The sequence below is a fragment of the Anolis carolinensis genome, chromosome 1, assembly GCF_035594765.1.
Source record: "Anolis carolinensis isolate JA03-04 chromosome 1, rAnoCar3.1.pri, whole genome shotgun sequence".
In the NCBI taxonomy this organism is placed as follows: Eukaryota; Metazoa; Chordata; class Lepidosauria; order Squamata; family Dactyloidae; genus Anolis; species Anolis carolinensis.
Window position 1 is genome coordinate 55390441 of NC_085841.1, and position 22817 is coordinate 55413257.

The following is a 22817-nucleotide window of genomic DNA, read 5'->3' on the forward strand; positions in this document are numbered from 1 at the left end:
TGGTAGGGCTGCCTGGGATCACATGTATGTCGTTTACAGAAAGAAAGCATGGGGTATTGAATGATCATGTAATAGATGGGTAGTTGCATTTGCTTCATAAAATCAAGAATAAATGTAGACATTTATCCTGCATTTCAGCTTGTTTGGAGCCAGCAAATACCTAGAAATTGGCTAGAGGGTCTTCTTTCAAGCAACTTTTATAATTCTCTAAGGTGATATAACTGTGATAGGATTTTTTTATATTTGAAACCTAAATGAGAATCTGTCTTCATGGTCATTAGGGTAAAAGTTCTTACCTCTATTCATTCTGAACATTAGGTTTATGGGCTATTTAAAGATCCTGCACTACTGAGATGTTGCTTTGTTTATGACTGCAACTTCAGTGAACCGATCTCTTATTTATTATTCTGTTCTATGAGCAAGTTAGAATTATCGAGCAATGTTCTATAAATCATCTATATAATATGGTATTGTGTATCACCATAGCAACAAAATAAATTATTCTCATTCATATGAGATTAGCCATAATCTAACCACAAGCATTCCAGATTTAATGAAGACAGAAAAAAAAAAGTTAATTCTTTAATCACTTCTAAAGTTTTAATTTCTAATGGAAAATGACAAATTGAAATGTCTGCAATAGTTTAAGATTGTATGAGAAAATAATAACGTCACTTTCTCATCCATCTCATTTTCTTGATGAATTTAACAGAAACTGTTTGGGTGAACATTGAAAGACAATACTAATAGAAATACTAATACTAAAACCAATGCTGGTATTGCTATATTGTACAAATCGTGGTGGTGGTGGTTCTGTGTCTTCAAGTTATTTCTGACTTACCTGGGGGAGGGTGTTCTTGGCCATATTTATTTGGCGGGGGGGTTGTTTGCCATATTCTTCCTATTAGGCTGGACTTTGCCAAGGTTGCCCATGCTGGCTCAGCTAGTACAAATAGTACCATTTGTTGTATGGGTCTTCTTTTTTTCACTCTCTCTCTCTTCCCTCTACCTTTATCTGCAACTCATGAATTGCTATATGGTCTTTTGAAGCTTAGTGGACTTTCATGATGCTCTATGCCTAAGTCTTATCCAAAAGATATGGGTATTTATATTGAAAAGGGGTTCATAAGGAAGAATTGAATACCACAAAAGTGAATGTAAGCAGCCTTGAGCAACTAGTCTTGTCTTGTAGAGTTCCACTCATCCTTTTGAATATAGTTTTAACAACAACAACAACAACAACAACAACAACAACACAAACATGCTACCAGTGCCTGGAACACTGACAATGCCAGTCCCCCACTCAGATAGTTGGCACAGTACTGGTGTAGACAGCATGGGGTGAGATGAATTCATTATATCATGTGGTTGGGGGAGGATTCCTACTTTCCTAAGTGTTTTCCATAAAGATTTTTTGTTCAGTTAATTTCAGTATATTATAATTTAGTATTACATTTTATATACATGAAAATGCAATTATTTTTGAAACCGGGAAAATTTAGATGGGCATATATCAGAATTGCTTGTTTGTGCCATGCTCTCTTCTTTTGTGCCAAATTATCAACCATGTAGCATTTGTCTCCTTTTCCACCTGTTAAGATGCATCCTAACAAGATTCCCCAAGCATTTATAACTGATGCTGACAACGCTAGTACTATGGCTATTAAAATGTATTGCTCTAGTGGTTTCTTCCATAAAGAATGCATAGTTAAACTTAGTTGCTTCTTATTTCTGGAGTGAAACTTTTTTCCTTCTAAAACAGTATTATGCCTGAAATCTTATATTTATTTATTTATTTTTCAAGCTTATATGCCGCCACTCCCCTAGGGCTCGGAGCGGCTTACAAGAGCCGGCTAAAATCAACAATTTAAAGAACATCTTAAAAACATCTTTAAAAACATCTTTAAAACATCCTAAAAGCACCTTTTAAAACATCAACAACAGAACTCAAAAGGCTGTCGAAACAGGTGTGTCTTACATGCCCTGCGGAAGGCCAACAAGTTCCGCAAGGCACGAACTTCAGGTGGCAAGGTGTAACATACTTAGCACAAAAACAGTAGTTTGGGCTGGAATTTAGCATGAGATTTATGTCTTTCTTAGTGAATTTAGGATTGAAGAAATAAAGCTGAGTAATTTCCCAATTACCTATTCACCTAGGAGTAACTATGACATTATAACAGTTGGGCATCCATTGCTCAATGGCGACCAGTGAAGTAACTGAAGCACCATAGTTCCAATATGCAATGGGCACTGATGTGCATCGGGATACTGCTGATATATATCTGGACATAGAATCATAGAGTTGGAAGAGACCTCACAGGCCATTCAGTCCAACCCCCTGCCAAGAAGCAGGAAAATCACATTCAAAGCACTCCTGACAGATGGCCATCTAGCCTCTGCTTAAAAGCCTCCAAAGAAGGAACCTCCACCACACTTCGGGGCAGTGAGTTCCAGTGCCAAACAGCTCACACAGTGAGGAAGTTCTTCCTAATGTTCAGGTGGAAGCAAAACAGAAGTGCCCCATCAGAAGTGCCAATACACACCAGAAATACCCAATGGACATCTGAAGTGTCCAGTGAAATATGAGAGGTGCCCAAAAGTGTCCAATCAGTTTCAGAATTATCTGGTGTACATCAGAAGCACCTGGTACTCATTGGAAAGTTCTTGGTGGTGCCTATATTATGTTGTATTACATTTCTTCAATATAACCACATAATTGTACTGTTGCAAATTGTAGTTCATGGTGTAAAATCTTAGACATTATTTTCAGAAATCTCTTCTGAGGATGAGGACAACAATGATTTTACTTCTCTACATAGGACATGGGTTGATAACGAGACACAGTAAGATTGGTGGATCTGGATTTTTAAAAGCATTTTACATATGTGGGAGGAGATAACTTTAGGATTTATTGGTAAATTAACTCAAAAAACACAAAACTCACTATGTTGAGATAAAATCATACAATATGTAGGTTTTGTAGTTTTGCCTATTTGACAGAGACTGCAGTAATATGAGTTGTTTTTGCATCCTTTCTGTCTTTGTTAATTTTTAAAAATTAAATCTGCTGCCTTCTGTTTGTTGGCACCTCAGATTTCTTAGCATTATAAATTGAACACGGGGAAGCTCCTAGTGAGTACAAAGAAGAATCCCACAGATCAGACGTGTATATTGTTCTTGGATTGCTGTGGCTGACTACAAAAATAGCAAAGGCTTTAAAAGCAATGCCATCATTAATTGTATGCACAGGATAGGGAGATTCTGAGATCAAAAATGCTGCAAAGACAAATGCTTTACATCCTAATTAGCAGAGTTTTCTTTTCTTTATTCACAGTGGGAGTTAATCACTAATAGTCTTAGCCATTGCTGAATCTCTCTACAGGTGTCTCACATGTCTGCTCTAATGGTTTCTACATTTGGTGAGGAGAGCAATTGCATACAAACTCTAAGAAGTTTGAAAAGTCATTGTTTTCAAAAGGACTAACTTTTGTCCTCAGTGTATTGGCACAGTATTCTTTTTCTTCACCTAAAACCTTAGAAGAAAGGCCAGCTGTTATGGGACAGACATAGCTCTCATTGCTTTGGTTCACAACAAACCTCTGAACTGAAATATGAACTCCAAAGAACTCAGATCTTCAACAGAAGCATGGAGGGCTGCAAGAATGTGACTTATGTTACTCCTTGTCAGTTTTATGGTTGGGCAAGGATTTAAATCTGGTTCTCCTACATCCAAAGCAATACAGGGACTCATATTTGAAGCATGGCTTCAGTTCCAAATATAACTCATAGTTTGCATTTAATTTACATTATGGCAACATTATTTTATTAATAATTAGACCATAGGTCATAACAGTGCAAAACATGACTTGGGGGAAAACCTGACAGAGGAATCTTTTAGAATTTTCCAGCATAAAGTAAAATGTAAATAAAGTAAAATGAATGTGAGATCTAATGGAAGGAAAAACCCATCTCTGCCCAAACCAATGGTACAGAAGTGCCAGGTGGAAATATTAACAGTTTCTTAAAAGATATATATTGAAGGACCACCATTGTAGCTGAGAGTTACTCCATCCCAGAGAGTGGCACCATACAAAATATGGATGTTACCTTGCTGTGAAACATTTTCAGGACTAGAACAATCACATGATCACTTTTTAAAAGATTGCTGTATTAGTTTTCAAACCCACTACACTTGTAGCTTCGATATGAGAAACCCTTGTTTCATTCCCTTATTAGTGGAATAGGGTCAATTAATGATCTGGAAATACCAAATCTTATTTTAGCGATCATATTGGAATAGTTTTCCTTGATTAAAAACAGTAGGTGATTAATTGACATTGGTAGGGTTGTTGTATGTCTTTCGGGCTGTGTGGCCATGTTCCAGAAGCATTCTCTCCTGACGTTTCGCCCACATCTATGGCAGGCATCCTCAGAGGTTGTGAGGTATGGAGAAAACTAAGCAAAGAGGTTAATATATATCTGTGGAAAGTCTAGGGTGAGAGAGGTCAGTGTGAATGTTGTGTAGTTAATCACTTTAATTAGCATTGAAAAGCTTATCTGCTGTCTTCTTCCTTGACATTGGTGTTGGCCAGTTTATGCCACAACAGGATTCCTATTAGTCGAGTCAAAACCTACTGCTAAGATAACAAAGCCAACAAAGCCAGGGTTCAAGCCAAGCAGTCTCACAACTGCTTGACTTGAACCAATTGAAAAAAAAAGATCAATAGTACACCTAAAACCAGCCTGTTCAGGGTGAATGACATGTTAGTAGAGTCTTAATCCTAATTTATTTATCTAACAGATATTTACTACATAACGTAGTATGTCCACTTACATGTCCACAAGGTTGATAATTATTGGAATCTTCCCTATCACTCTTCTTGTGAATAGGAGCAACTGTCTCCAGTCTATTGCAATTGTATCTGTATTATTAATTTGAGTAAACACTTTAGCTAATATCGAGGCCCACCACTCAGAAAAGTATTTGAACATTTCTGGAAGCATCATATTTTCTCCTGGCCAGAGCAAAAGCTGCAGTCAACTTCATCTCAGACACTAACATTTATGATTTATGTTCATTGATTGACCCTGCCTTTCCGCCACTCGTTTTCACTGTACAAAAGAATGCTGATGCTGCTGGTGGTGTTCAAAATTCATCCACCAATGCAGAGAAACACCTACGAATTAAGCAACCTTCTAAAGTATTGCTTGGGCATAGTAAATTAAACACATTGAACAATAGAACAGGACTTATTGGCCTCACTGTTTACTTGCCTTTGCTGTCAGGATTAGTGCTGAAGATGAAAATGAAGGGCCTTCTGCCCGACCTCTGAATCTGCAGCAGAGTTGGAACAGCAACCTGATCCTGGAAATACTAGCTCTGCAGAGGTGATCCGGGAGTATCAAGAGAATAATCCACCCTTCGGGGAGAGAGGGCAGGTTGAAAATAAATTAGTATTATTATTATTATTATTATTATTGACACAACAACATAGTATGACACATCAAACAAGATAGATATGCTGGATTTCGTATCACAGAATCACAAGTCGAGCACTTCCCAAGCGTTTAGGACTGTGTGATGTATTTTCAGATGATGTGCGCAGATCCCAGTAAGGTGGCCTTTTGCAGTTGACAGATCGTAATTTTGTCAATGTTATTTTTTCCAAATGCCGGCTAAGATCTTTTGGCATGGCACCCAGTGTGCCAATTACCACTGGGACCACTTGTACTGATTTCTGCCAGAGTTTTTGCCAGGCCCGACCCAACGCGGGAAGCTGACCATGCCCCTGCGTTGGGCGCCATGTTCCCAGGGGTGCTATTGAGCCTCCTGCGCTGCGCGCCCTCACCCAGCCGGCCTGGCCCAGCCAGGCTGTGGCGGCCTGGAAGGACTTTCCCGCAGCGCCCTGGCCCCGCCTCCCGCGCAGCGCAAGGCCTGGAAGGACTCCCGCTGCAGCCTGGCTAGGCCAGGCCGGCTGGGCCAGGGTGCGCGGCGTGGGAGGCGGGGCCAGGTTTGGCACTTGAGAAAGTGACATAAAGAGCTGAAGGCTGAAGTAGTTCTGTGCTGGAAGCAACTTTCATTGAACTGCACACCCAGAATCCCTGAGGGCGAACTCTTGCTTTGAAACATGACTCTTGTTGGATTTGACTATGCTTTGGAAGGTGGTTTGGATTTGATGATACTGCTTGGCTTGAACCCTGACTATTCCTGTGCTTTGCCTCTGCTGAATTGATAAATATGTATGGCCCTGGACTAACTGACATTGTGAATGGTGGGCTGCTGCTTTGGCAGGGATTCCTGTATAGGTTTTGACACATGCAAATACAGGCCCAAAGAGTCCTGTTGTGCTACAATTATGTAGAAGAGCCTGGCAAAATGTGGCTGTTCTGATGCCATTGGGCTACAACTTCAACTATGTATCACCATTGACTACACTGGCTGTGGCTGATGGAAGCTGCAATCTAACAAAATCTAGAGGACCACTAGTGGGCCAGCCTTGACATAGGTCTGCTGTATTGGAAGTAGGTGCCAAAACTGTTCATTCTGAAGAATATTTCAAAAAATACAGTGAAGTTCTCCATTCTTTGTGTACTGAAAAGTAAAGTCAATATTTTTGCAACCAATATATTTGCTGTTTAAAATGAAGTAAACTTGGCTCACAAGTGTTATCTGGAATTACATTTCCAATAGCAGCAAACAAGACATAATTAAGATGTACGGCTTTTGTAAATGACTGGGATTGTTTGAATGGGTTAAATAAATAATAGATTAATTAAGGTACAGTGTTTTTATTAAAAGACATTATATTACCATACACATTTATTTGAATTAAGTTTGCTGTCAAGGCCTGTGAAATTACTTTGTAGGCAGATTTTATATTTTAATTTAAGATATCACTCCTCAAACTTCCATACAATGACATTGTTTATTTGATTTTCCTCTCCTTTTAAACTAGGACTTGTATTTGTGCAATCCTTTAAAGGCTGCTAATGTCTCTGTTTCTAAGTTATTTTTATTTTTCACTTTTTTTTTGTAACTTTCTTATCTGATTTACACACTGAATGATGGAAGGTAACTTTGTGTTGGGTTTGGGTGTCCCTGGTTAGCTTAGTTCTATTTTAAATATATCTATCACTTCAATATGAAACGACTCTAGTAATGCTAATTGTATTTTAACCTTGTTTTTACAGGTGGCCTGTAACTGTTTCAGCATTAGCAATGGAGAAATGCAGGATGTTGGTGTTGGACTTTATCCCAGGTACTGTGGACATTCCTTAATTCACAAGCAAAGCTTCCATGATTAGAGCACTCTCTCTTATTCTCTCTCTTAAACACAACACATAAAGAGAGAGAGAGAATCAATCCCAGGCTACTCAAATACCTGTTAGTATAATACATGAAGTCATTTAGAAATGAAAAACAGTTAACAAGAATATTCAGCACTGGCCATTCCCCACTTGCCATCCAACTGAATAGCTAAAATAGCTATCAATGGTAAAGTCCATGGTGTTCTAGACTGTGAATCACTGGTATACAAAACAAGAAAAGAACCAGAGTGCCCTGGACCTAAAACAGAGGCTCCTATCTCAAAAGAATATCTGTGACATCTCCAGAGGTTGAACTTATAAGTAACAAGTTATATTGATTAATGATTTTCCCCTAATGATGGAGGTATACCTAGCTTACATTGCAACTATAACTTAGTGGGGGATAATTTCACTCCCTTTCATTCAGACTGTAAACATGTGGAAGACAGATATTCTTTAATAGCCATGGCTGTATCCTATAGAATCATGGGATTTGTAGTATGATGAGGGACTACAGCTCTCTGTCTGTCTATTCTAAGTACCCCATCCTAACCTGTAGATGCCAGTATTCCATAGGAGAAACCATGATACTTAAAGTGGTATTAAAGTGCTTTAATTGTGTAGTGTGAAACAAAGCTGAATCAAGTTGTAAAGTTCAGTTATAAAGTGAATGTGGAGCCCCGGTGGTGCAATGAGTTAAACCCTTATGCTGTCAGGACTGCTGATCAAAAGGTCGGCTATTCGAATCCGGGGAGTATTCGAATGCGATTTCCTGCTTCTTAGCAGGGGGTTGGACTGGATGGCCCATGTGGTCTCTTCCAACTCTACTATTCTATGATTCTATGATTCTATGAGTAGGGTGAACTCCCGTCTGTCAGTTCCAGCTTCCAATGCAGGACATGAGAGAAGCCTTCCATAGGAAAGTAAAACTTCTGGGTGTCCCTGGGCAATGTCCTTGCAGATGGCCAATTCTCTCACACCAGAACCAACTTGTAGTTTCTCAAGTTGCTTCTGACACGAAATAATAAATAAAGTGATGTCCTCCCTGGTGCCTGAACCCTGTAATAGCATATAATGGTCACATCCCACTTTTTTGTAAAAAAGGAAATGGCATAAAATCTGCAATGATTATGCAGTGCAATACACTAGTTTCAATACCTTGCGTAGCTCCTGCCAAGATCACACTAAGGCCCCTTCTACACTGCCATATAAAATCCAGATTATCTGCTTTGAACTGGATTATTTGGCCGTGTAGACTAATACAATCCAGTTCAAAGCAGTTAATTTGGATTTTATGACAGTGTAGATGGGGTCTAAAACCCCGGATGGACACCACTCCACTAATGTTGGAGCCATCAGCCTTCAATGTTGCTATGCCATGTCTGATAAGAATCACAGCAGATGTGAGTTCTTCCAGCTCTAATCATATACTATCTACTACAGATTTATAAATACTTAGTTAGTGGGAAAGGAAAGCAACATTCTCAAGAAGGCTTATCTGAAGCTTGCCTCTTCAAACCGGAGACAAGGCTTCACATAACTAAATACTGCTTCATATTCCCTCCTCCTTTCAAAACAGGAATCTGTAGTTTTGAACCATTAAATTGCAGCACTGTCATTTGGACTTCTTTTTCAGCTATCCTTCTTTTATGGGTAAAGGTAAAGGTTTCCCCTTGACATTAAGTCTAGTCGTGTCCGACCCTGAGGGTTGGTGCTCATCTCCATTTCTAAGCTGAAGAGCCAGCGTTGTCCGTAGACACCTCCAAGGTCATGTGGCTGGCATGACTGCATGGAACACCATTACCTTCCCACCAGAGCAGTACCTATTGATCTACTCTCATTTACATGTTTGCGAACTGCTAGGGTGGCAGAAGCTGTGGCTAACAGCGGGAGTTCACCCTACTCCCCAGATTCAAACCGACGACCTTTCGGTCAGCAAGTTCAGCAGCTCAGCAGTTTAATGCGCTGCGCCACTGGGGGCTCCCACCTTTATGGACCATGCAGTAAATGAAGAAAAAACACTGACCCTGAGACCCTAAAGAGTTCTTTCTAGTCAAGTATAGAATTACATTGAATGCTTCCAACTTGGTATGAAACAGCGTCCTATTTTCATTACTATATCATACATTTTTTTCCTGAATACTCTTGTCTCTTTGCCTTCTTTAGCATGTCTTTGTTGAATAACAGTTGTGATCCCAACTGTGCTATCGTCTTTGAGGGCCCCGAGCTCCACCTTCGCTCCATCCGGGAAATCCAGGAGGGGGAAGAGGTAATTAACTTGTTCTGTCTTCTGCCAAAGCCACCTGCAGCAGTTGCATCTCCTTAAATAACTTCCAGACTGTGGGGCCACCAGCTTGAACACTTTGATGATATATTGATGTGACTTCCTATTACGTAGCTATCAGGAAGAAGATGATAAAGGGAATCTTCTCTTCACACTGTCTGGCTCCCATAATCATTACCTCTCATAAATCACTGACAGCCTTGATGAATTCTTCTCCTTCCATTCTTCCTCTAGGCACTTCATTTTGTTTGTATTTGAGTGCCTTTACCCTGATAAAAAACACTTACGATACTTCTGGGTGGAATGCGGCATCACTAAATCATGGCAACAATAAGCATTTGTCAGATTAAAACCAGGCTGAAGCTGTAAAGCTTTCATTGGTAAGAAAAGTAACAAGGCAGGGGTTGTTTCCTTGTTGGTTTTTATTAAAAATGACTTGAAGAAGTGCCCTTTCAAAATGATTTGTATTCCTTATCAGAGAAATTCTTCACATCATCATCTTTACCCCCAAAAATGATCCAATCCAATACATACACTCAGAAGATTTCTACCAGCCAAATATGCTATGGTGTTGAATTCACACTATTGAGAAAAGATGTTTCATCTCCTTTTCTTGCCATCTTAATATGGCATCTCAGCAAAGCATACATGTAACTGTGTTTATTTTAGTTGCAGTTTTAATATACATTCTATGATTCTTCCAACATTACTCCTTTTTGCCCAGAACTTCAGAGTGACCTTGAAAAATAATAAATATAACAATGTTCTGAAGGCATCCATAGCTGAGAAGGAGAATGAATATCATTATAGTAATCTTTCCTGAAAGCAAAGTGTTTTTGCTTTTCCTTTTTGTGCCTTTTCTGTGTTTGCTATACACTGCACAGGCAACCTTTATACACAGAAGGTTCCATACACTCCAACTATTCCAATTTGACAGGGACAGTCCTGATGAATTCCCTGTTGTTCTGCTTTTAAGATGGTCTGATATTCTTCTTCCTTCTCCCATTTCTCTGTTTGTCCTCAGCCTGCTTCTAGTGCAGCAGACTGAGTTCAAAGGGGAAAAGTAATCTGTACTCAACAGGAGCAGAGAGAGCAGAATCTTGCCTCTGCTAATACACTCTGGCAAAAATATTGATCCTGTTCCTACTTTTTTTAAAAAAAAAAAAACTTCATTATGAATAACTTTTCCCATTTTGAGCATACTCTGATGTTGTGTGGCTATCTGTGTCCGAGTTTTCATCTGTGAAATATTTTAAGGTGTGAGGTTGCTATAGACCAATGTGAACTAATGCCATCCACTATACCTGTCATTAAAATAACAATATATTGCTAAATCTGCCTCATACCAATTAGAACCCATAGCACCTCCCTTAAGCTGTTTTAAGTCCAAAAGAGACTTAAAGATGAAATAGATCAGGAAAGCCATAAAACCTGGCAAAATGATCCTTCATGTCCCTTAGAGGCTACACGGTTTTTTTTTTTTTCATATCTCCCCCTGTTGTTGTTTTTAAAATAGGTATGAGAAATATGACTCCCTTCTATCAGGAATGAGTGTGTCTACAGTTCCTAAGCCTGAGACAGCTGCTTCTGTTTGGTTAAGACCAAGTTAATTGTATGTCTGCATTAAAATCAGTTAGGAATAATATTTAATATTAATTTCAATGAGACTGAACTTCAGCTAATCTCTGTGTGTAAGTGCCTTCAAGCCACCTGTTGTCTTATAGCAATACCATGGATTTCATAGGGTTTTCTTAAGCAAAGTATACTCAGAAGTGGGTTTGCCAGTTTTGTACCTTATAGCATTTAATATTCATCACTGATCTTGTCAGAAATATTAAAAATTAACTTGATACTGTATTTTCAATTACAAAAATGTGATTCAAGCACTGAAAGAGTTAAATAAGCTAGCGTTGTCCTGAGGAGAGTGAGTAGCCGAAGCCTGTTAGAGTTAGTGGGCCAAAGCTAATGTCCTCCTGAGGAGTGTGAGAAGGCCTCAGTGTGAGAAGCTTCAGTGAGATAAGCCCCAGTGTGAAAGCTGCTGTGTATAAAGCTACTGTGTGAAGCTCCTGTATAAGTTCAGTGTGAAAGCGAATCTGTTTATCTGCATGAGAAAGAAACTTCCAAAATAGTTGCATTTAGCATTTGGAGTGTGGAGTGGACAGATTCTTCCAGAAAAATTGAGTGTTTGTAATTCTTTGGTGACCGCTTACAGGCGAGGCAGCTGCTTCAACCATGGGATAGTATTCTTGCAAGATTGAATAGAAAACAAGCCTCCTCAACATTGGAGTGAGTCTAGAAGAAATTACAAAACATGTGTTTGATCATTATGCACCTTTGAATAGCATAGAGGGAGAGAGGGAGGAGTGTCCACTGCTCCAATTTCCTTCCTTCCCTCCCTCCTTGGGTTTCCACCTTGGGCAGCCCCTCCCCTCCTCCCTTCCTCCCCTCCTCTCTTCCTCCCCTCCTTCATCCTTGGGCGGGAAGGCGAGCCCGAGCTGCCTGGAGGCTCATTTGTAAGGGCTCGGTGGAGCCGATGGAAAGGCGCCTTTTAAAAAGCCATTCTGGGGAGGCGGAGGGGGCGGGGCCAAAGGAGGCAACACCACCAATCGATCCCTCTGGGGGTCGCAACCCTCAGGGCATTGGCATTTTAGCAAAATGTTGGTTTTGAATCCATACATGGTTTAGGGCCAGATTATTTGAAGCAGACCTTTGCCTGAATTTCTTGTCCTGGGCAGATGGCCTGAGTCCAGTAGTTACAAGAATTAAGGGCTTTTCAGTGATGGCACCTGTCACGACCCAGGCTGCAGAGCACCAATAACCATACACCGAGGCCAGAATCTATCTAATATCTTTATTGAAGGAATATATAAAGTTAGTAAAAACAAGTGTAGAAAATAGTCCAGAATTAGACCTTTCAGGAAAGGTCAGAGTTAGTCCAAAAAAGCAATGTCAAATAAGAAATATTAAGGTCCAAAGTTGTAATCCAATAACCGAAACACTCACTTTGCCAAGCAAAGTGAGGGGAGATGACAAGGTCCTTTAGTCCATAAAACTTGAGCGTGGCTAGGAAATAACTTGATACTTGAAACAAGGCTTGAACGTGGAACAAGGTAACTAAGAACAAGAACAAGGTCCGTGGAATAACTTGGTAAATCCGTGAAACAAGGCAAGGATTGATCCTGGGAAACAAGGCAAGGTCCGCAGATAAACAAAGGCTGGGAAGCAAGGCGAAGGCTGGATAACAAGGCAAGGCTTGGGCAGGAGCGAGGCTTGAATCGGAGCGCGCTGTCCAGACACAACTCGCTCCGTAGGCTGACGAATTGACTCCGCGAAGTTACTACGCGGGCAAAACACCTATATAGAGTCTAACTTTCTCACCGAAGCAGTTCTCTGGGAAACAGAAACGAAAGCTAAACTCTGTGACCAGATGTTAAACTCCTTAAAGATTCTCACGAGAAACAGTCTTAATTGGCAACATTCTTAGCTGCTATCCTCGCACTCCTGCGCGAAGCTGATTCCAAACTTCTCTGTTGTTTACAAAACTCCCGGCGCAAGAACACGGGAGAAGTAGGCTCTGGGGTTGTTTGACATACTTCTGGGAGACAACTTTCCTGCAGGTGCAAGGTTCCCAGATCTGCCTGGGAAAGATCTGGCTGAGAGGAATCCAGTTCAGACTGGGAAGGCAAAAACCCCAAGTTTTCATCTTCATCAGGGATTACAATGTCCTGAGCAGGACTACAAGGCCCATGGGTCATCACACTATCCCCCTCCTCAAGGCCCCTCCCAAACTGGGGCCCTCTCCCCGAGGCGCGAGGTCGCGGCTTGGCGGGATAGGTCTGATGAAAGCGGCGGGTTAGATCAGGAGCATGGACTGTGGAGGCGTCTTCCCAAGAGCGTTCCTCAGGGCCAAAACCCACCCAGTCAATGAGATATTGTAGGCGGCGGCGATGAAAGCGAGAATCCAAAATGTCCTCAACCTCGAACTCCTCCTCCCCATTCATCAAAACAGGAGGGGGGGCCGGTTGGTCTGAATCAGGACGCACACCATCCGCCGGAAGGAGCAGGGAACGGTGAAACACTGGGTGAATGCGCATTGAACGCGGAAGTTGGAGTTTGAAAGTCACGGGGTTTAATTGCGCCACCACTGGATAGGGGCCAATGAAACGGGCATCTAACTTCCGGCAAGGGCGGTGGGAGGGCAGAAAGCGAGTGGACAGAAAAACCCGATCTCCTACCTTGATTTCGGGGCCCGGCTGGCGATGTTTGTCAGCGTGGCGTTTATAGTCCTCCTTGGCTTGGTCCAGTTGCTGGAGCAAAAGTTGTTGCACCGCTGTGAGTTCCTGCAGCCAATCCTCTGCTGCGGGAACTTCTGAAGTTTCAATGACAGGGGGGAAGAAACGTGGATGGAAGCCGTAGTTTGCAAAGAACGGCGTTTCTTTTGTAGAAGCTTGAACTCCATTGTTGTAGGCAAACTCAGACAGTGGTAACAGAGAAGCCCAATTGTCCTGTTGATAGTTTACATAACAGCGAAGATACTGCTCCAAAGTGGCATTGGTGCGCTCCGTTTGCCCATCTGTTTGGGGATGATGAGCTGAAGATAAGCGAGAGTCTATGCCCAATAGTTTTTGTAGTGCCTTCCAAAAACGAGAGGTGAATTGAGATCCACGGTCTGTGACTAAACTCTTGGGCAATCCATGTAGTCTGAAAACATGTTGAAGGAATAGATCTGCAGTCTCTTTGGCCGTGGGAAGACCTTCACAGGGAATGAAATGGGCTAACTTGGTGAAAAGGTCCACCACCACTAGGATCGTGGTGAATCCACAGGAAGGTGGTAGGTCAGTGATGAAATCCGCAGAAATTATTTCCCATGGCCGAGATGGGGTAGGAAGGGGATGCAGAAGCCCTGAGGGCTTCTCCCGTCTTATCTTGGAGCGCTGGCATACTGGGCAGGTGTTGACATATTTTTCCACATCTTTGCGGATCTTGGGCCACCAAAAATCCCTTAGGATCAGATGCATGGTTTTAAATAGTCCGAAATGCCCTGCTGGTTTGCAGTCGTGACACAGACGAAGCGCTTTCTCCCTGCCCGGTCCGGGTGGGATATAAACATGATTTCTATAGCATAGCAGTCCATCTTTAAGCGAAAAGGGAAAATGCAGACCTTGGCGAAGTTGGTCCTGCGCCCAGGCATCTGCTTGCTGACTAGCCCGGATTTCTTGAGCACAGATGGGTCCTGGAGTAGGGGAAGTTGAACCAATGGGAATGGATTTGGTGTTCCCCACCGTGAGCGTGGCAAAGTTCTCGGGTTGTAGCAGTTGGGATTCAAAGGTCTCCTTGCGTCCTGCAGCGTATTCCGGTTTACGTGACAGGGCGTCTGCTTGCTTGGTTTGGGCTGGGGTCACATAATGGATCTGGAAGTTGAAACGTTCAAAGAATAAAGCCCAACGTTGCTGCCTCTGATTTAGTTTGCGGGCAGTTCTTAGATGTTCTAGATTACGATGATCAGTGTGGACTTCAATGGGAAATTTGGCCCCTTCTAGCCAATGTCTCCAAGTTTCAAAGGCTGCCTTTATGGCCAGTAGTTCTTTTTCCCAAATGGTGTAATTTCTCTCTGGTGTGGTTAGTTGACGAGAGTAAAAGGCACAGGGGTGGAGGTGATCTCCCACCGGTTGTAAGAGTACAGCCCCAATTGCCACATCAGAGGCGTCCGCTTGCACAACAAAAGGGGTTCCAGGATTTGGGTGCTGTAGAATTGGCTGGGAGGTGAATAGTTTCTTTAGTTGCTGGAACCCTTTCTCTGCTTGATCAGTCCAGCGGAAAGGCTGCTTTCCACGGATGCAGCTAGTGATGGGGTCGGACCAGCGGGCAAAATCTGGAATGAACTTGCGGTAATAGTTCGCGAACCCCAAGAAACGCTGCACCTCTTTCTTGTTAGTTGGCGCCCGCCATTCCAATACTGCTGAAACCTTGGCTGGATCCATGGAAAGCCCTAGAGGCGAGATGCGGTAACCAAGGAAATCTACCTCTTGTAGATCAAAGGCGCATTTTTCCAGCTTGGCATAAAGTCCATGATCCCGCAATCGTTGCAACACCATTTTGACGTGGTTCTCATGTTCTGATTGTGATCTAGAAAACACCAAAAAATCGTCCAGGTAAATTATCAAGAACCTGTCTAGATAGTCCTGAAAAATGTCATTGACAAAATGCTGGAACGTTGCGGGAGCTCCGCATAAACCGAAATTCATAACTCGGGACTCGAATAATCCGAATTTGGTCTGGAAGGCGGTCTTCCACTCGTCCCCTTCCCTGATGCGAACTAAGTTGTAAGCCCCCCGAAGATCCAGCTTGGTGTAAACCTTGGCTCCTCGAAGCCGATCCAGTAGATCCGAGATTAAGGGCAGGGGATAGCTGTTCCGCTTGGTGATATTGTTCAATGCTCTGTAGTCCACCACCAAGCGTAGTTCCCCCGATTTCTTCTTCACAAACATCACTGGGGAGGCGGCTGGGGATTGAGAGGGTCTGATGAATCCCTTGCGAAGGTTTGTCTCTAGGAATTCCCTGAGAGCTTCTTGCTCTGGTTCAGTCAGGGAGTAGAGATGCCCTCGCGGAATCGGGGCCCCCTCCACCAAGTCAATGGCACAGTCATAAGGTCTATGTGGGGGTAATTTTTCGGCTTCTTTCTCATTGAATACATCCCAATACTCGGAGTACTTCTTTGGCAAGGTGATGATGGGCTCGGTGTCTGTGGCATGGCATACCTTGGCTACGAGGCAATGGTTTTGGCAGTACGGTGAAGCAAACTGCAGTTCTCTGTTGGACCAGGAGATGTTAGGGTCGTGGAGAGTCAGCCATGGAATTCCCAAAATCACAGGGAAATGGGGAACCTCGGTAACAAAGAAGGAAATCTCTTCCATATGTTCCCTTATCCACATCCTGGTGGGTTCCGACCACTGACTTACGGGGCCCGTCTTGAGGGGGCGGCCGTCTATGGCTTGCACCACACGGGCATTCTTGAAATCATGATATTGTAATCCCAGAGAGTCGGCATACTCTCTATCGATGAAATTGTTGGTAGCTCCAGAGTCTATCATAGCGTGGATCATGACGGGTCCCCTTTTTGCTGACCATAAAGTGACCACGAGAAGGAACAGGACCCCGGTTGGCGGCTCTTGGATGGATTTTTTGACCGGGTTGGCGAGCCTCTCTACACCCGGTCGTTGGCTTCCCCCGCCGGCTGTGTGCCAGTCGGCTCAGACGCCTTCGTCTCCGTGGAGGACGCCGCCGCAAGACGGGCGGCCGGTTTCCCTTTGGCTGGGCACTCTCTGGCGAAGTGGCCCCCGTTCCCGCAGTACCAGCAGAGGTTTAAGCGTTGACGACGGGCCTTCTCGGCGGCATCTAGTCTGGGACGCACATTGCCCAACTGCATCGGCACCTCCTCGCCTCCTCTGGGGTATGGGGTTGGCGGTGGGGGTCTCCACACTGGTCGTGGCTGAACGCTGGCGGGAGCGGGGGGTTTTGCCCCGGCTCTACTGCCCTGGCCTCGAACCCACTGTTTCCTGTTGGCAATCATGACTTCAGCCCGTAAACATTGATCAATGAGTGCCTCGAGGGTCTGGGGAGGGTCCACCTTGGAGATTTCTTCCAGCATTTCAATGTTGAGACCCTCCCGGAATTGTCCTCTGAGGGCTACATCGTTCCAGCCGGTGTTGTGGGCCAGCACTCGGAACTCGGCTATATACTGAGACATAGGTCTGTCTCCTTGGAAAAGGCGACGGAGTTTGTGACCGGCTGCCTCCAAATTGTCCTCGATTCCCCAAGTCTCCTTGAGGTGGTCCAAGAAGTGTTGCGCTGATCTTAGGTGTGGAGAGGCTTGATCGTACAGTGCCGTCGCCCAATTGGCCGCTGGCCCGTCCAGAAGACTGTAAACCCACGCCACTTTGATGTCTTCTTGGGGAAACTCGGCATCTCGGGCCTCTAGATAAGCTTGACATTGGCGACGGAAAACATGAACCTTAGAAGCTTCTCCAGTAAACTTGGTGGGCAACGCCATGGCCGGGAGGCGGACTCCGCGCTCCCGCAAGCCCTTTATTTCTCCATCCTGGGCGTTGAGTCTGTCGCGGATGCGATCCACCTCTTCCTTGTCGATGGTGTAGGTAATCGGCTGGCCGCTCGGCCCAGGTACGGCTCCGGTGGACATTCTGGCCGAGGTTAATTGGTGCTTAGGGTGGCGGAGTCAAACTGTCACGACCCAGGCTGCAGAACACCAATAACCATACACCGAGGCCAGAATCTATCTAATATCTTTATTGAAGGAATATATAAAGTTAGTAAAAACAAGTGTAGAAAATAGTCCAGAATTAGACCTTTCAGGAAAGGTCAGAGTTAGTCCAAAAAAGCAATGTCAAATAAGAAATATTAAGGTCCAAAGTTGTAATCCAATAACCGAAACACTCACTTTGCCAAGCAAAGTGAGGGGAGATGACAAGGTCCTTTAGTCCATAAAACTTGAGCGTGGCTAGGAAATAACTTGATACTTGAAACAAGGCTTGAACGTGGAACAAGGTAACTAAGAACAAGAACAAGGTCCGTGGAATAACTTGGTAAATCCGTGAAACAAGGCAAGGATTGATCCTGGGAAACAAGGCAAGGTCCGCAGATAAACAAAGGCTGGGAAGCAAGGCGAAGGCTGGATAACAAGGCAAGGCTTGGGCAGGAGCGAGGCTTGAATCGGAGCGCGCTGTCCAGACACAACTCGCTCCGTAGGCTGACGAATTGACTCCGCGAAGTTACTACGCGGGCAAAACACCTATATAGAGTCTAACTTTCTCACCGAAGCAGTTCTCTGGGAAACAGAAACGAAAGCTAAACTCTGTGACCAGATGTTAAACTCCTTAAAGATTCTCACGAGAAACAGTCTTAATTGGCAACATTCTTAGCTGCTATCCTCGCACTCCTGCGCGAAGCTGATTCCAAACTTCTCTGTTGTTTACAAAACTCCCGGCGCAAGAACACGGGAGAAGTAGGCTCTGGGGTTGTTTGACATACTTCTGGGAGACAACTTTCCTGCAGGTGCAAGGTTCCCAGATCTGCCTGGGAAAGATCTGGCTGAGAGGAATCCAGTTCAGACTGGGAAGGCAAAAACCCCAAGTTTTCATCTTCATCAGGGATTACAATGTCCTGAGCAGGACTACAAGGCCCATGGGTCATCACAGCACCTCATTTATGAAATATTTTCCCTAGAATACCTTGCCCAGGAAGAGAGCATTGTGGTTTCCTCAGTGCCAAGCTAACACCTTTTGCTTTCCCAGACATTTTAAGAACTGTTTTATCGTTTTTGAATCATAACTCTTTTTTAACTTTGCTGTTGGTTTCATTTGTTTCACAAGAAACGAAGCAAATAAATGCAATAAGATTTATAAATTGGTGATTCCTGTGACATTTAATCCAGTTTTAGCTTAAATAACTGAACTAAATACTTCACCTTTCTTTAGAATATGGGATATGACAAATACATTTACAAATATTAGAGGTGGGATTATCATCTAGGGATGTTAAGAAATTCTAAGATTTATTTTTATCATCTTGTTGATCTTCATCTTACATTTAAGGCAGTTTGTTGCACGATGTAAAATTGTTGCACATTGATTTATGCAGCTTTGATTTGCACGCCAACTGTGAGGGACTATATTAAGGGGTCACGGCATTAAAAAGGGTGACAGCCGCTGGCTTAAAGCATAGGATCACTGAAGAGTCCTGTTAGTTTGGCAGCAGCGAGGAATATGTAAACAAGTCAGAATAATATGAACAAAACTCATTTTAGAAATAGCATTCCTTGACTATCAAGGCAGTGACTTATTGAGGCAATTCGAGGCAGGCGCCATCTTCTCCAGCTCCAGAAGCATTGCCCTTCTCATGAGTTTGTGAAGTTTCTGTTGCCTCTGAAAAAGGAAAGGTTTCTTTGCCAAAGATTTTTGGTAGTTTTGGTAGCTCACCAAACTACAAACCCCAGGATTCCATAGCATTCAGCCAGGACAGTTAAATGGCGCCAAATTGCATCAATTTTACGGTATAGATTTACCTTTTGGCAGACTTCAGAATTCTTATTTGAAATGGGAAGCCAACTTCTCCAAATATATATATATGATATTCTTTTATAGTCCCCCATCCTAGTACTTACCAAGTGTGATCCTATTTATCTTCCAAGACCAGATGGAATCTGATGCATTCAGGATATGGTCATATCAAAACCTTATAGTGGAAAAATCTATGAGTTCTGTCACCTGTCTATGATGTATTATAGATTTCCAACCAATACAAGCTATTACTGGAAATCTGCCAGCACTACACTCAATGGCAGAGCAGGCAAGTATGGCAAAGTAAGTTTCTCAGCTCCCATTCTGTGCTGCAGGAAGAAAGATCTTTAACCATCCAGCCCCCATTATAGTTGTCTTAACATCTTTTGAGTTCATAACTAGGTCTAAAATAAGAAGGGATCCATGATAGAAGTCAGCTGTGGTTATTTGACAGTCTGTCTGTTTCTAATTACAAAGCTACATGAGTTTGAAGTCTGATACTAGTCACTCAGAAGCAATTATAACACCTTTGTCTTTCCTATAGTGGTAGCTTTTGTTTCCCACTACCCTTCGCTTTCTTCTTCTTTTTTCCTTTGTCAGCCTCCATATTTTTAACTCTTTTTGTGTCTTGGAAATAGATTTGGAAAGACAGGCTAAATGCTACGAAGGGTTTGCTCATAGGTCACCACAGTACATTGGGGAATAAATTGGATTTAATTCCTGTATTTTTTTAAAAAGCCCCCTACCCTACTCTGAGGTTTTGGAATATAGGGCAGGATATAATACCATATATTAAGAAGAATTTGGACCTTGTTTTAAAGACTCTGTAACCTAGAATTAAGCAATTTCTGACTGTTCCACTTACATTTGAATTGCCATTTACTGTTGGCTCTGGCAGGACCAATTTTGCTGGTCCCTTGGGGTGGCTATCTAATTCTGTGCACTCCATAAATCTTTGTGCTCAGCATACACCATTCAAATGTAATAACTTGGTTACTGGGCTCAGGTATTCCAAGCCTATCTGGACTGAATTAAAATCCATTAGCCAATGCTTGTCACATTTCATATCCTTAAATTAATACTCTTCTTATATAATCAAAGTTGACAGCCTCCTACAATAGGTTCACCATGCAAACCCCTTTGATTAACCCTTCTCTAACAAGGAAAATGCTACTATTATTATTTTATTTTTTGCTTTTAAATGAAACTTGAAATTAAGACTGGGAAAACAGTATTTTATAAAAGTAACTCTGCTTAAAATAAGCAGGAATGTGAATACAGTGGGTCCTTGGAATCTACTTGAGTTTATTCCAGGACCCTGTGGTTAGCAAAATCTGTGGATGCTCAAGTCCCATTATATACAGTTGTGTAATAAAATGGTGCCCCTTATATACAGTGGAAAAATCAAGGTTTGCTTTTGGATTATTTGTTTTTGGAGGGGAGGGTATTTTCAAGCCACAGAAGGTTGAATCTGTGGATATAGAGACTGTGTATATGGAAAGCTAGTTGTAACTAATAATTCACAAATTCCATAGACAGATGATAGCTAGATCTCAACAGAAAGGTAAAATAAATAATGTGTTCTCTTTTCTAGTGATAGACTAGTTTGTTGGATGGTTTTACTATTTATTCATTCATTCATTCATTCATTCTAAGGAGTATCTCTTTGCTATTGGCTGTGGTCTTTAAGTGAATAAAATTATTGCCTTCCTTATTGGGTGCAGCTCACCATCTGCTATGTTGAGACCATGATGCCCACTCCAGAACGTCAGGAACGCCTGAAGCGCCAATATTGTTTTGAATGTGACTGCCTCATGTGCTGTACAAAAAGCAAGGTAAGTCAGCAAAGACTTTCTCTTGACACTTGTCCTGATTCCATCAAAATCTAAGATGAAATGCTCATTGTCCTATCTGATTGCATAGGAGGCACACAGAAATTGCATAGGAGACACATGAAAGGCCAAAAAGCTGAGGTTGAAAGAGTTTGCTCTTTACAAAAAATACAGCTCTGAAAGGGTCCAGTGTTATCCATTCCAGCAGTTAGTTGCAACAAACAAGACTCCGATAGCTGCTGGTAGTTTTCCCAGTAACTTCTTTATTTCAGTTACACCAACAACTCAAATCAAACAGAGCTCTCCCTTCTTCTCCCACTCTCCCTCTTATCTCTCTCCTTCCACTCCCCCTTCCAATTACTCCACATCTGTCTCCGTGCTTGCATGGATTCAGCGTCCTTGGATCTTGCTGGTGTTTTAAAGGAAGAGCTTCTTTCTAACTCCAGGGCAGGACCCTCCATTGTCTCCCCCTTACAACGGCACAGGATCCAGATTTTCTCACAATGAAAATACTTTTTTCTTTGATTCAATGCATATGCGCATGTGTTTAATCTACTGGCCCTCCTAGATATTTGTAAATTGAGGATTCTTGGTTGTTGTATGTTTTCCGGGTTGTATGGCCATGTTCCAGAAGTATTCTCTCCTGACGTTTCACCCACATCTATGGCAGGCATCCTCAGAGATTGTGAGAATTCTTGGTTTTTTAGATTTTATTATTGTTTATTTGTAATGTTGTGAGTTGCTTTGGACACTATTGTCAAAGAAAAAGTATATGCAAACAAATGCTACTGTTGCTAGTAATGATGATGACTGTTACGAGTATTGCAATATCACCAGTTACTAATTTGTATATCACCCTAAAATGTTAGGCACAGCAAGTAATTTCCTATTAGATTTGGCAAACCCTTTCTCTTCCTGAATCTTCTAGGCCAAAACTTCTTAAACTTTTCCACTCAAGATGCCTTTCAGCCCGAACATGTTTTTCATGCCTCCAGGTATATAAAATAGGTGTAAAAACTAAAGATTTACTGATAACAAATAATCATTTCCAAGGCTTGCTAAACAGGTAGATTTTCCTTTTTATGCAATACAGCTGACGCATCTTCCACAAAGCCCATTGTAAAAATTGCACAACAGATTCTTGTAAATGTCTAAAACAGCCACTAAATGACCTATAGAAAACTTTTGCTGTTGCCAAATTTTTCAGGCCCCCAACATTGAGCTAAGGGGACTCCATCTGGCGTCAGGACTCACAATTTAAGAAGCAGTGATCTAGGCTGCTAGTTTGTTTATCTGCCGTTCTGTCTGTGCCATTCTTCC

At 42.4% G+C, this 22817-nt stretch overlaps 1 protein-coding gene across 3 annotated transcripts in view; it reads left to right on the forward strand.

Annotated features, from left to right (window-relative positions):
* smyd3 (SET and MYND domain containing 3) overlaps positions 1-22817 on the forward strand; it is a 490738-nt gene that overhangs the window by 346788 nt on the left and 121133 nt on the right. For all 3 annotated transcript variants that reach the window (XM_062968961.1, XM_062968962.1, XM_062968963.1), the window contains 3 exons: positions 7192-7259; positions 9475-9577; positions 21390-21500. In XM_062968961.1, coding sequence (XP_062825031.1) covers positions 7192-7259; positions 9475-9577; positions 21390-21500 — 282 coding nt within the window. The remainder of the gene's footprint in view (positions 1-7191; positions 7260-9474; positions 9578-21389; positions 21501-22817) is intronic.